The sequence below is a fragment of the Chroicocephalus ridibundus genome, chromosome Z, assembly GCF_963924245.1.
Source record: "Chroicocephalus ridibundus chromosome Z, bChrRid1.1, whole genome shotgun sequence".
Classification (NCBI taxonomy): domain Eukaryota; kingdom Metazoa; phylum Chordata; class Aves; order Charadriiformes; family Laridae; genus Chroicocephalus; species Chroicocephalus ridibundus.
The window spans coordinates 61,776,197-61,790,059 of NC_086316.1; the positions used below are offsets into that span (position 1 = coordinate 61,776,197).

General features: G+C 44.7%; 1 protein-coding gene across 1 annotated transcript in view; it reads left to right on the forward strand.

The window, feature by feature from the left end:
• THBS4 (thrombospondin 4) overlaps positions 1-13,863 on the forward strand; it is a 46,624-nt gene that overhangs the window by 28,381 nt on the left and 4,380 nt on the right. Inside the window, exons 11-21 of the mRNA XM_063319790.1 lie at positions 1,253-1,357; positions 1,593-1,700; positions 3,132-3,291; positions 3,945-4,063; positions 4,836-4,888; positions 6,933-7,126; positions 7,424-7,602; positions 8,543-8,591; positions 8,691-8,887; positions 9,386-9,558; positions 11,737-11,876. Coding sequence (XP_063175860.1) covers positions 1,253-1,357; positions 1,593-1,700; positions 3,132-3,291; positions 3,945-4,063; positions 4,836-4,888; positions 6,933-7,126; positions 7,424-7,602; positions 8,543-8,591; positions 8,691-8,887; positions 9,386-9,558; positions 11,737-11,876 — 1,477 coding nt within the window. The remainder of the gene's footprint in view (positions 1-1,252; positions 1,358-1,592; positions 1,701-3,131; positions 3,292-3,944; positions 4,064-4,835; positions 4,889-6,932; positions 7,127-7,423; positions 7,603-8,542; positions 8,592-8,690; positions 8,888-9,385; positions 9,559-11,736; positions 11,877-13,863) is intronic.

Sequence of the window (13,863 nt, forward strand, 5' to 3'; positions counted from 1 at the left end):
GCACACCCAACGTGTCTGTAATTTGCCTGCTGATACAGTATTTTTCCAAGCGAGACCACAGATTCTAGGCACAGGTAGCCTGTGTTGTGCTTCCCAGCCCTGGGAGCAGAGAAATACCAAGTGGCACTTGAACTTTCATTGCGAGAGTCTAACTGAAGTATATTACTTAGTTTTAACAGTGTGCAGGGGGAAGCAAGAGCCTAATCCTGTGTCCTAAATTTGGATACAGTGCATGCTTCTGCTGGCCCTTGCTTTATCTCATTTTTAAGTACATCTATTTCAAAGAAGAAGAATCTAGGATATTTTAATCCTGTGCTGTAATGGGAAGATGCCTAGATACTTGTGTTAGGCAAGTCCTCATTTTAAGGGGAGGCCGGTGTTTGGCATGCAGTTCTGTCCCTGTATCTTCAGTTACAATACAAATTAGGCATTGGTTTGAAACAGTACCATTTTAATTGGCTAGGAGAAACTTGTGTGCAGATACACGTGCTTTGCTGATGCAGGCTTAATAACTGTCAACGCAGTTTTGTCTTAAAACATGCTCTAGTTGCAGATCACAGAATCATAGAATGTGTTGGGTTGGAAGGGACCTTTAAAGGTCATCTAGTCCAACCCCCCTGCAGTAAGCAGGGACATCTTCAACTAGATCAGGTTGCTCAGAGCCTCATCCAGCCTGGCCTTGAATGTCTGCAGGGATGGGGCCTCCACCACCTCTCCGGGCAACCTGTTCCAGTGCCTCGCCACCCTCATTGTAAAGAACTTCTTCCTAATGTCTAATCTAAACCTACCTTGCTCTAGTTTAAAACCATTGACAGATGTATTCTACAGATACCGAACAACACACAGTCATCCCATCTAACCATGTGTCCTTTGCTGAGATGCTAGATGCATGTTCTGCCTAGGTCCCCTCTTTTCTTTTTCTCCATCTGCAAGTGAGGAACTAAAATTGATTCCTGACCACTGTCTAAAAGAAATCTATAGGTCCCACTGAAACCATTAGGTGATGCAGGCATACATTCCATTTAACATCAAGTCTTAGCTCTGTCTAGCTGTTCGTAGATATAGAGAGCTTGAAACAAAGATTTTCTTTCCACATGGAGAGATGCTGAAGTGTATCTCATCATACTTCGGTGTCTGTCCATGCCTTCTGTATGCTAGTGTTTTCAAGATGGATGTGGGATTTCCTTCTTGAATATTGCTACAGTGACCCGTTAACCTTTTGGTAGTACTACCCATGGTATTTCATTGATAGTGTGGCATTGGCTGGGCTGGTGATGGCTATATTTGTGGAAAAGATGTTGACATCGATGGCTACCCTAATGAAGAACTCTTATGCTCTGCTGAAAACTGCAGAAAGGTAAGAAATTCTTTCTTAATTCTATAATAATTCAGAGCATGAAAGGGTGAAGAGGAAGAGTGGAAGAAACATGACTAGATGTATTAATCTTTTTGCAAGTTATTGAATTCCTCTGGATAAATTGTATTTAATTTCATTAATTGATAAATTAAAACAATAATAGAAAAAGTCATTAACATTATGAATGCATCCAATTTACCCATAGAACACCAGATGTGTCTCATTTTTTGTCTAGGACAATTGCAGATTTGTCCCAAACTCTGGACAAGAAGATGCCGATGGTGATGGGATTGGAGATGCTTGTGATGATGATGCAGATGGAGATGGCATTCCCAACGAGCAGGTGCTGTGTATAGATCAGGGTGCAGGGGTCTGTGAAAACAAAAGGATTTCACTTCACTGCAATAGGCAGTGGTTTTTGAAATCTGGCTCGCTACTATTTGCCAGAAATTATCCCATACCAATCACTGTCAGCAGGTCTCTAAATCCTGGCTCTTTCTTTTATATAATGGTCGCTTTATAAGACCTAAAAAACCCAGGCTGTCTCACCCAGCCTTAAATCTCACCAGTGTATGTTCCACTGTTACATTTTAGCACTGAATTCTAGCACTTTCTGTGTACAGAACTTGTGTCTTTGTGTCACCATCTCGCATAGCATGGCCTTCAGGAACATTTCTTGCATTAGTATCTTTCTTTTTAAAGGGCAGGTTTACCTGACATCGCATTCCATGAGGGATCCAAAACCCACAGAAATTAATGTATGCCTTGCCAATAACTTGAAAAAGCTTTGAATCATGTTTGCAAAGTGAAAGAGGTTTCCATGAGGGTACACTACTGCAGAATTTATCAGAGAATAAATTCAGACCGTAAAAGCTGTTTTGTGTTCACCCCGTATCCTCACATGCCCACCGTTACTCTACATTAAGATCCTTCTGTGATATTGCTTAATGCACTCCCAAGGAAGACAAGAACACTCTGTCCAGAGTACAAATGTCCTTGTGGAGCTTGGGCAGACTAGCAATCACAGAAGGTCTGTCTCAGGCTGTTTTGCCACAGAAGACAATCCTGAAAGCTTGAAGCAACTGGTTTTATTAATGTTCTGTAAGGAAGGATGTTAGATTCTCCTTCAACTGTAAATCTATATGCAATTTCAACACCTTTGCAATCAAGTAACTTCCATATTGTTGCTAAGCTGTGTTCTGCCTCCATGTGTGCAAGAGGATGAGGATAGGAGAGGAACGTTTACAACACGTTGAAATAAAATTATCTCCATTTGCCTCCTGATGATCTTAGAGAGTCAATAACAGCTTGATTGATGAAAAAAAAAAAAACAGCTTGCACCTTTTTTCATCAAAAAGTCCCGGTTTTTCAATTGTTTCAGCTTTGGTTTGAATCTCTACCAGAAGGGGGCAACCGCCTTTCACCGAGAGCATCTACAACCCTGTCAGGGTCTCTGAACAGCAGCTTTTCAGAAGGACCATGTAAGGAAGCCAGGGCACTAAAACAGGTTACTCACCATGGATGCATCCCAAGTAAAGCTTTATGATACTGGGTGTTTATGTTTAGGGTTCCTACGGTGTGGTTCAAAGCAGAACTTTGAGGGAGTCAGTGAAATCAGATCCAGAATTAATAGTCACATTAAATGTCAAACTGCTCACAGTAGTCATTTTTTGTGAAAGTAGAAATAAATACAAGAGTTGTATAAATTCACTAAAGTAGAAATTAAAGACTCAGAGCCTGGTTCATGTCTGATTTGCATCTGTGTCTCTTGCAGGATAACTGTGTCTTTGTTCCCAATGTTAACCAGAGAAACGGTGACCAAGATATCTTTGGAGATGCTTGTGACAACTGCCGCAATGTCCTGAATAATGACCAGAGGGACACAGATGGTGATGGGAAAGGAGATGCTTGTGATGATGACATGGATGGAGACGGTTGGTAATTCTTCACTTCCAGCTTCTCTGATGTTCTTGAAACTTGCTCAGAGCATGCTGTATGTTAGGAGGTTTCCTGTCACCAGCAACACATTGTCTTTCTTCATGAAACCTATGTTTGGAATCCTTTTTATTTAGATTAATATATATCTTTTAGCCTCTGTTGGAAGCACTGAACACTGTAACAGATAAAACAAGCCATGTTTCATGCATAAGTTAAGGTTGTTGGTCATTCAGTAATTCCTTAAAGGTGCAAACGTGTCCCAGAGTACCCAGCTGTTGCCTGTCCCACATGCCCAGATGCTACATAATGTATTATTTTCATTGCTGTAGCAGGCTTGAAAGAAGTGAAAAAATCACAGCCCTTCAAATGCAATAACGAAGGTGAAACATCCCATCCTGTAAGCTGTGATACAGGAACAGGATAGAGTGAATTGTATGTAAGAAATGAAGTGTGTGTGATGGGGTTGAAAGCTGTTCTTTAGCAAGGTGTTTCCAACTTCTGTTAAACGAACGGATGCACACATAAGAAAGATTGCAAGATTAAGTAGTTGCTGAAAAGGAATAATGTCTTTATTATTCTTGATGTTTATGTTGTCTAATAACAAATATGGGAATTGTTTTTAACTAACATCCAATCCACTTTTCGCTAGGTATTAAGAACCTTTTAGATAATTGTCAGAGGATCCCCAACCAAGACCAGGAGGACAAGGATAATGACGGCGTTGGTGATGCCTGTGACAGCTGCCCTACAGTCAGCAACCCAAACCAGGTTAGCAGGCAGAAGGAAAAAATATCCTTGTTTAGGGAGAGGGACTGCTGACGTCCAAAAACATGCAAGAGAATGAGGCAGCCCGTGCAGCCACAGGGTTTATCTTCTAATAGTAGGTATTCAGGAAAGTTTTATGGAGTTCAAACTCTCCCAGCATAGGAAAGGGAAGCCACCAGGTGTATTCTCATAGCTTGGGATGTTGTTAGCACCTCTGCCCTGCCAGTATCTTCTACTGTCATGCTCTGAAATGTCAGCGTGCTCCGGTCCCATGGAGTCCAATGCCAGACTCCACACAATGGTGTGGTTTAGTTACACTTGGTATGTCTTTAATTAGCGCAAAATCCTGGTGTCTTTATTGAGCAAAACTTTCACTGCTCCAAGGTGAGAAGTCAGTGAGTCTTTTCATATGTTTTGAATTATGATTAAACCCCTTATGACTAAGAAAAAATATTGGAAGTTGTAGAGAAACATGAGGGATACTTATTTCCAGTACTAGAGGAATCTTGGCTTGAACTACTCATCTTGCTTAAACTGCTCCAATCAAGTTTAACCCTGTTTATTCATTGTCTGTTTGGGGTTTTTTTCTTCAATAAAACTGAATTTTTGGTGAGATGCATGTTGCAAACAAGAAAATCTGTTTTGTAAAACAAATGTTTTTCTATGCTTTTATTTTGTATTTGTATTTGGTTTGGTTGTGTTTTGGTTTAATACTGCCATTTTAATAGATGCTCTCAGCAGCTGATACTGGAACTTTCTCTGTTTCCTTTTGCAGTCGGATGTTGACAATGACCTGGTTGGAGATTCCTGCGACACCAATCAGGACAGGTATGCTGTGTCGTGGCTGGTAATACCAGCAGGGAAGTGGAAGAGGCTAGTCTTGAGCTGAAGCATGCAAGAGAGCTGTAGAGAGATTCCTAGAGAGCTGTAATCCCTCAAACTAGCCAGGGTTTAATTCCAGTACCTCCTCGAAGAGACGTTATTTCAAAAACAACGTTATGATTTATGAGCCTTGTTGGTCCCCCTCCCTGTAGCAGTACAGTTACAGAGCCCTTCACCTTTAGCCCCATGTTCACACACGCTTCCTTTGAGTTCCTGTGGAAGTGACATTCAGAGCAGTTCTCTGGCCGTAAAACCCAGAGCACTGCTCTGAGCTTCTTAGTGAGGTAACGTCTTTTTTCTTTATTTTTCATTCTTCTTTTCTTTCTTTTTTGCTTTCGCAGAAATTTCACAGTTAAGGGCTGTATGTTTTTCTGTAAGAACCTTGTGTTTCAGAAACAGAATTTCATTACCAAGTGTAAAATGTTTGCAGATAAACCCCTTTGCTTTAGCACCGGGAGAGTGGCAAGGCTCCTCTAACGGCTTCTACATGCCCTGAGCATTCAGGGGAGCACATCCCATGACAAACTGCTAATGGCTGGCTGAAAGCAGCTTCTGCGTAACCAGCTTTGGGGGTGGCAAGTCCCCCCACCACGTGCTCCTTACTTACAGCAAGAGGAAAGGGAAGTGAAATGCTGTTCTGGCACAGCGTTTCACCAGCCACAGATATCTGTAAGGTCTCACCCCAGTGCTGTTGGTGGGTGCAGCTGTCTGGGGTGATAATTGCGGGTAGCCCACTTCCCCAGCCCTACAGGGAGCATTCCCAGTCTTGGCCAGTAGCTGCCATGGCCCCCAGCTGGCAGCTGTTTTACTTTTAAGTAGACATGGCTTTGGGTTTTTTTTCCTGTTTTAAAAAAGCAGTTTTTCTTTTTTTCCTCAAACCTAACTAATGTGTATGAAGCATTGCCTGGTAGAAACGCTGTAGCTCTGCCTGAGGTTAACATTGCAATAGACATATATGCATAGTCTTCATTGCATTTTATCTCAAGAATGCGCAGACATTAGCTGCTCTGACCTAAAATTGAAGCACCTTTTTTTAAGCAGGGAGAGAGAGGTGGGAATATGCGTAGCCATAAGCTGCAGCACTGCCCTAATTTGTCTGCATGTCACTTCTGCTCTGCCTGTGCTAGGCAAAAAGCTACTTAGGGGAAAGAGGCCTGTTTATCGCCAGAAACCATTTTGTTTGTGGTGTGTGTACAAAAAAGCTGACTTGAGGGCATTTTTTTTGCACAGATGCACTTAGCTGTTGGCATGGAGAAACAATGCAGCCACCCCATAACTTCTCAAACCCTGTTCTATAGTCTGTCTCCCCATTCCTGGTGACTCTTCACTGTAACAGCTGGTGCAGCCATGGGCTGGCAGGGTGTTTGGAAGCTACAGGCTTTCTCCTCTCTTACTGCACGGTTTCTCTGCGGGGCCATAATGTGACAAAACTTCCTGTGCAGGAGGGTGAAAGTGGTGCTTGTTTTTAATCAAGTCTGATTTCAGGTGCTCGTGCAGAGTCTCCCGTAAATTTTCATTCACACTCACACTTGTGTATTCAGGAGCACCAAGATGCTTGTGGACAACATGTTTGACAAGGGACACTAGCTGTGGAGCTCATGCTGTCTCCTGGGTGCCTTTTGATTGGTGACCCTGTCCTTGTTGGATGTGCCTTACACACCCTTTGAGAGTGGATGTCATTTGGGATCTTGGGCTCTGGTATCTTTTCCCACTCCATGTAAGGCTTCTTTTTCTTTTCCTTATCTGAGTATTTTTATAGCTCCAGGCTTAGTCTTCATCATCCTGCCACCTTATTATGCAGTCTCTGTTTGTTCTTTGTCTCCTCGCTGTCCATCCACCTGAGCCACACCGGGTCGTGGTGCCCCACTGGTCTGTTTCCAGCTCCGGGGGTGCCTCCAGTGCGTTTCCCCCTCAGGTACCTGTGCTGTCCCCCATGCAGGGGCAGGAGCTGATGGTGGTGTGCCATTTCTTTTCGTCTCTGTGCTTGCAGCGATGGTGATGGGCACCAGGACAGCACAGACAATTGCCCCACCATCATTAACAGCTCTCAGCTGGACACGGATAAGGATGGGTTGGGTGACGAGTGTGATGAGGACGATGACAACGATGGCATTCCTGACCTCTTGCCCCCAGGCCCTGACAACTGCAGGCTGGTCCCCAACCCAGGGCAGGAAGATGATAATGGTAAGATGGGCCTTCAGGAGCCATTTTGGTGCTTAGGCACTATATCCTTCCCCAAGCATTACACAGGTGCCCCAGGATCCGACACAGTCACCATGTGTGCATACACTCATCCCAGGAGGGACCCCAACACACAGAAGCCCTTTGGCTGAGGCAGAAGTCCTCAGGTCCCCTCCCCAGGCACTGTGGCCATCAGGGCTGACACTCCACCTGCTCCTCAGGCACCCTGATCCAGTGGCTTGGCCAGATGTGGCTACTTGTTGCACCATAAATCTGCTTTCACTTCTCCGATGCATTCAGGTGATGGAGTCGGGGATATCTGCGAGTCTGATTTTGACCAGGATACAGTGATTGATCGGATCGATGTGTGCCCTGAGAACGCAGAGATCACCCTGACAGACTTCAGGGCCTATCAGACAGTAGTGCTGGACCCAGAGGGGGATGCGCAGATTGATCCCAACTGGGTGGTTCTGAACCAGGTAAAAATACATCTGGTCTTTCATACCCGTCTGAGAAAGATCATTTAAAAACCACAGTAAAACTGTCTCTAATTGCTGGACCTCTGGCAAACAAGTGGAAAGTGGAAGCTCTTGGTTAGTTGACTGTTTTACAGGAGCTATAATGAAGGAACTTTCTTTTAGCATGTGATAGGTTGAAGCTTGATGCCTGTAATAATCTAAAATAATTGCAGGCTGGTCAGCTTGTTCTGCGTGGGTTTCTCTGTTGCCAAGAAGAGAAACACGAGACTTTTATGTCACCCTATTGAAGTATTTCTGTGGCAAACAGTTTCACGAATCCTTCCCAGAATTTGAAAGACTGACCCACTGTATAGCAGAGCATTTACTCCTAGATGGAATCCAATAACTGTTTTTTACACCAACAGATTTTAGCCTTCAGGAGGCTAATATGTTCTGAGTCACAAGGAATATGCAATTAATTCCCACTGACAAAGTCTCTGCCAAGCCAGCTGAGATTGTATACACCTTCCTTAACCCAGTCCTGGCATCCAGTTTAATCCCGAACTCCTTGATCAAACAGTATGAGCTAAGGCTAGGAAAAGCTCTCTTCCCTCCCCGTCCCTCTTTTGCCCTCTTTCCCACCTCCACCTCTCTCCACTCCTATCTCCAGTTCTGGCCAGGTTCAGTGATTTCCAGAAGACTGGGGTAGGGAAAGAAAGTATGGTCAATTCTGCAATAGGAAAAGAAAAAACCTTTCCTGACTCAGGGCACGTAAGCAGCTGAAACACTAGTATTTGATTATAGTTCTCATTTTAATTCAGAGCTACAAGTGTTAGAGACATGTTGTGAGCAAACGGGGGAGATGGATGGAGGGGGTGCTATAGAGGGAGGCCCAAAGACGCTGCCAGGCTGAGCTAACCCAGCTCGTCATACACTCACCACCCTGAATTTACTCTTACAGGGCATGGAGATTGTGCAGACTATGAACAGTGATCCTGGCCTTGCTGTTGGTAGGTACCCTCTTCTGAGATTCAAATTTTACAGCAGAAAACTTACAGCATGCGAACGCATTTTCTGCAGACTTGTTTTTAACCTGCGTGTATCTTCAGGTTACACAGCGTTTAACGGCGTTGACTTTGAGGGCACTTTTCATGTGAACACGGTGACAGATGATGACTACGCTGGCTTTATTTTTGGTTATCAAGACAGCTCTAGCTTTTATGTTGTAATGTGGAAACAGACTGAGCAGACGTACTGGCAAGCGACTCCCTTCAGAGCTGTAGCAGAGCCCGGCATTCAGCTAAAGGTACTGGTCGTGGCTCCTAGCTGGGGGCACAGTGGTCACCACAGCCCGGCTATGCCACCCTGCCATGTGTTGGCCACGCCGCCCCACCGTCTGACTGCATTGGGCTAAGCTGCCATGCCCTGCATTGGCCAAGCCATCACACTGCATGTTGGCCGCGCTGCCCGACTGCTGCTCCCTCCCAGTGTCAAAAGGGCTAAGTCAGGTGCCTGCCACACTGACCTGTTAATAGCACCATTTTTCAAGGAATGTCATCTCCCGTCTTGCCCCTGCTCATGAGCTGGAGCGTTAGTCTCTGCTCGCTTTGTGCTCTGACTGTAACTGGCCAAATTGCCTCCGTCTCCTTGGTCCAGGTTGCTTTTCCACGCAAGCAGTGGCTGTGCTTATGCAAGAGAAATTAGGGGCTTGTGAGCAGGAGGGAGGGTGCTTCTGCAGACCTGCGGCCTGCTACAAAAAAGACTCGGAGCTCCTGAAAGTGACATTTCTCTGGGATTTCTGCAGGCTGTGAAGTCCAAGACAGGCCCTGGCGAGCACCTCCGCAACTCCCTGTGGCACACGGGGGACACCAATGATCAGGTCAGGCTGCTGTGGAAGGACCCCCGAAATGTAGGGTGGAAGGACAAAGTCTCCTACCGCTGGTTCTTGCAGCACAGACCCCAGATCGGTTATATCAGGTAAGAGAGGAAAGGATAGATAATGTCTGCCTAAACTGTTGTGTCACAACATCTAATTCAACGCCTAATAATCTGAGAATTTATAATATGTCTGGGCTTTGCACTGATGAAGCCTCATAACAGGTTAGACTTTGGAAATTCAGCCTGCAATTATTTTCCTAGGAAAGACAATTCTAAGCTAAGCCTGTTTGTAACTGAAGTTTTCTATCATCTGGCTGTTGTAACTGTGCCCTACCCTAATAAACCCTTTTCTGGCTTTTAAAACCTTGTTTTCCAAGCTACTACTGGCCCCTGATCTGAACACCAATGCATTTCAAGATCTCTTAATTTTGATCTTTTGGAATATTTTTGTTGGAATTATGATAATTCGTTTACATATTCTGGGATAACAGATTTAATGAAAGTTGTCCACTTAAAGGTTGTGGTCCCAACTAGGATCTGTAATTATCCTGACGTGACAGATCTCAGATTACGTAGCATATATGCAGAAAGTTTGTCAAAGCTGTGTAATGCATGTTATCCATTCTTATTTTGTTATTTGGGGGGAAAAAAAAGATATTAAAAAAAAAAATCATGATTCAGGAGGAAACATTTAACTCTGCAACATCCAGATCAGTGGGAATTATACTTGCAGATCAAAGTTGATGTTAAAATGCAAAAAATAAACTGCCCTGGCATCATCAGCTCAGGTTTTGAAACCGTGTAATAGAACAGAAATACAGGTAAGACAGTTGTTCTTCAAAAAATCACTATTCTGCGGTTGAGATGCAGTAACTTGATAATGGTATAATTATTCCGCTTTCCTGGTGCAGTGCATCATCTTCAGTGCTAATTGGAGCGAGCATGTTTGACTTGACGCTAAAATGGATTAAGAACATTTACACTGTAATTGTTGTGCCCCAGCCACAGGGCAGTAGAGAATAGATCTTGGGTGGCAACTTTGCTTTAGACCGAGCTGTTTGCGAAGCTGCTTCGTGAGCAAACATCTGCCTGTGGTTGAAGTCTCTCTAGCCGGCTGAATTAATGCCCCCTGCAACTGAGAAAGGGAGTGAAGTCAGTGTCACAAAATCCTTCAAAAACTAAAGGCAGCCAGGCCTCAAGCGAACCTCTGCCAGCTCTCTGTCCGCATCTCGCTGTGGTCTGTTTAGGCCCGATGCCACAGACCGTAATGTGTCTAGCAAAGGTTTTCCAAGGCTTCAGGGGAGCCTAGGAAAAAGTCACTTGAGCCAGCCTCTCCCATGGAAATTCGAAAGACAACAGGTTCTATTCATTGTACAGATGCTTTTGAACTGCCTCAGCAAATCAGGAAATAAACTCAGGAACATAACAGGAATTGGGTTTTTTTTTTTCCTTTATTTTATGAAAAGACACAGGAACTTTCTTTCCCTTCACAATTTGCTTGTTTTCTTCCATGTCAGACCAGCAGCATCCTCACCCAAAACAGAGCCCTCCAGGCTCATCATCCTCTAAGTCGTTCACCCAGCATCCCGGAGGCTGAGGACTTGGTGTCGACGGCGCTGCAACAGCTCGGCTGGCTCCAACGCGGTCCTGCTCCAGCCCTCGGTGCAGGGCACACGCCGGGGAGCTGGCAGGGTGCAGCTGTTCCCAGAGCTGTTTGGGAATTTGCTGATAGGTTTTCTAACAAGAAGATGCCAAATCATCGAAACCGTTCCTGGAACTAATCATGTGCACGTTTTTAAAGAAATCTCACAGTCAAGTTTAAGATTCCAAGTGGTTTGAAACTTTGCTTAAAAAAAAAAAAAAAAAAAGAAAGAAGAAGAAAAAACAAGCTTAGCTTCAAACTGTGAGACAATATCCATCTGGCCTTCTTCGGCCGATGTAATCTGGTTCTCCCTTTCTCCTATAACTATCAACTGTGGAAATTTTCAAGAGTCAAAGCTCTCAGGCTGACTGACTACAGGGGAAAAAATTCCAAGGCTTTTGTAGGGTGTGTAAAAAACCCAGCCACCATGAAAACACCCTCCCTGCTCTTGCCAGCGTGCAGCATTGCTCCAGTTCCCAGCTTACAGAGGAGCTATCTTAACAGCTTCTGCTCCCCTGGGCTCGGTGGGAGGGTAGCATGTCCAAGGCCAGAGTCACCATGGATAATGAAATTACTTTTACGAGTGTTGCAGTCCCAGAAAAGACCTAACAGAGCTTCTGTTTGCTTTCATTAAGGGCAAGATTTTATGAAGGCTCTGACCTAGTGGCAGACTCCGGTGTAACTATCGACACCACGATGCGAGGAGGACGGCTTGGAGTTTTCTGCTTCTCTCAGGAAAACATTATTTGGTCCAACCTGAAATATCGCTGCAATGGTAATGTTGCTCTTATGTCATTTTAGCTAACAACTAGCAAGTGACCATGAAGAACCGGTAGTGTGGCTGTTGGATTAAGCCATTTTGCAGCCTTTCCTTTGCTTTTCAGTTACAAGTTATTCACAGCTGTGAAATGCCTCCCCTGACACCCGCAGCATGCTGCAGCCCAGCCAGACGGGAGCTAACACCTCACCACCGCTCCTCCCAGAGCAGTCACTCTGCTGCAGGGACTGTGCCAACTAAGTAGTATAGCTGTCATCAGAGAATTAGAAACGTTATTTAAAATCAGCCAACCGTGAGAGCTGTACATACGCAATAGACTGAGGCCATCACGTATGTAGGATGCCTTGAGCTCTGAATACAAGATGAAATAAATCTGGAGAACCAGTGGGATCAGTCACCAGGTGTCAGTGTCACTTGTGAACTTGCTGGTTGCTCCTGTCTGTGGTAGGACAAGATCGTAAGATGCCCTTCCTCCCACGGACAAATGCTTCTGAGACTCTGTGGGAGCGTGCTGGCTCGCTCCTCTTGGGGTGAGAGCCTTGCCGCTTAGCCCTCATCTCCCACTATATAGAAGAACTCAAACCACGGTCGCTCACACCAAGCTGATCATGTCAGGGTATTTCTGCCCTGGCAGCAGTTCAGCTAACTTGAAGTGGGGCTGGAGGGGCTGCCCCCCTCCTCTTAGCATCAACCCCTACCTGACCAAGGCAGCCTTAGGAAAACTAAGTTACCAATCAAGTTGGAATAGTTTCTTTGTCTGCTGTCTGCGGATCCAAGAAGCCCAGCCCAGGTCTGCAGTGGACACAGCTGCTGCGCAGCCACACCCTGGCTCTGTGGCTCGTTCTGGTGGTGGACCCTGGTTCTTGGGCACTCGGTACACCTGGGCTGGTGCTGGCAGGTCATGGTTAAACAGGGGAACTTCTAGACAGTGGTGCTTACAATTAAAAATTACTTTGCAAGAGTCTCAAACAGGATGTGTTTTCCCAGAAAGCATGTGTTAAAGCTGCCACTGAAGTCGCAGATACTTTCCTGGCAGTGAGCAGGCAGTGGCCTTGCTGCAGGTGCTGCAGTAAGTCAATGAAACCCACTCGAAGAATTCTCTGGAGTTCCCAACTATCCCCGCATTCATTTCAGACAGGTTCCTACATTGCAGAAAAGGCTTAAAAAGAATTTTCAAGCCTCAAAAAGAGGAAGTGATCAACAAAAAGCGAAGGACTTACTTACCCCTTTTATTCTATATATTATGTGTATTTATATAGTTACTTCTTTTTTTGAGTTTGGAGTTACCTTTCCTGCATCAGGGTGGAAATAATCAGAGTAAAGTCGAGGTCACGCAGTTGAGCTTCGTTGCTGTGGCTCCATCTTTGGTTTCGTCTTTAGCTCTACGGTTAGCTCTGTGGCTCTCCAGATAAAATGTTCTGGGATCTGGCAAAGGCACACCACAAACTCAACGCTTCAGACAATCAGAACTGTAGTTACTCTCTTACGACATCGACCCATCTCTAAATCTGCCAGTTCTGAAGTTTTTCTGCCAGTTGCTGTTGGTCCTTGGGTTAATGGTTTTGTCCCTTCTCGTGGCGTGGGAAACCATCACAGGGAAGTGGAACTAGGACACATGAGAAATAGAGACTCTGACACTACAAATGTGTCTGGGGTGCAGAGCAAGACAACCACTTTTTCTGCCTTTCTGGTCAGTGTTTATAAGTAAAAATATCAGAGTGGAAGCCACAAAGCTTTTGGTTGGAAATGTAAGTTGAAGATTGATAGTACTCTGTTATGGGCTGGAACTGTAGCACTCACTGTCTTGTTAGCCCGTCTGTGCTTTTCAATGGTGTATAGCTAAAACTGAAAACATTTCCAGTTCGTTCTTACTGTTTAAAGAAAACAGAAGACACATTACATAAAAAAAAAAAAGGAGTAGGTGGGTAATTCATTAATTTAAGTGTTCCTTGATTTTGTCAGAAGAGACTAAACTTTTGCATAT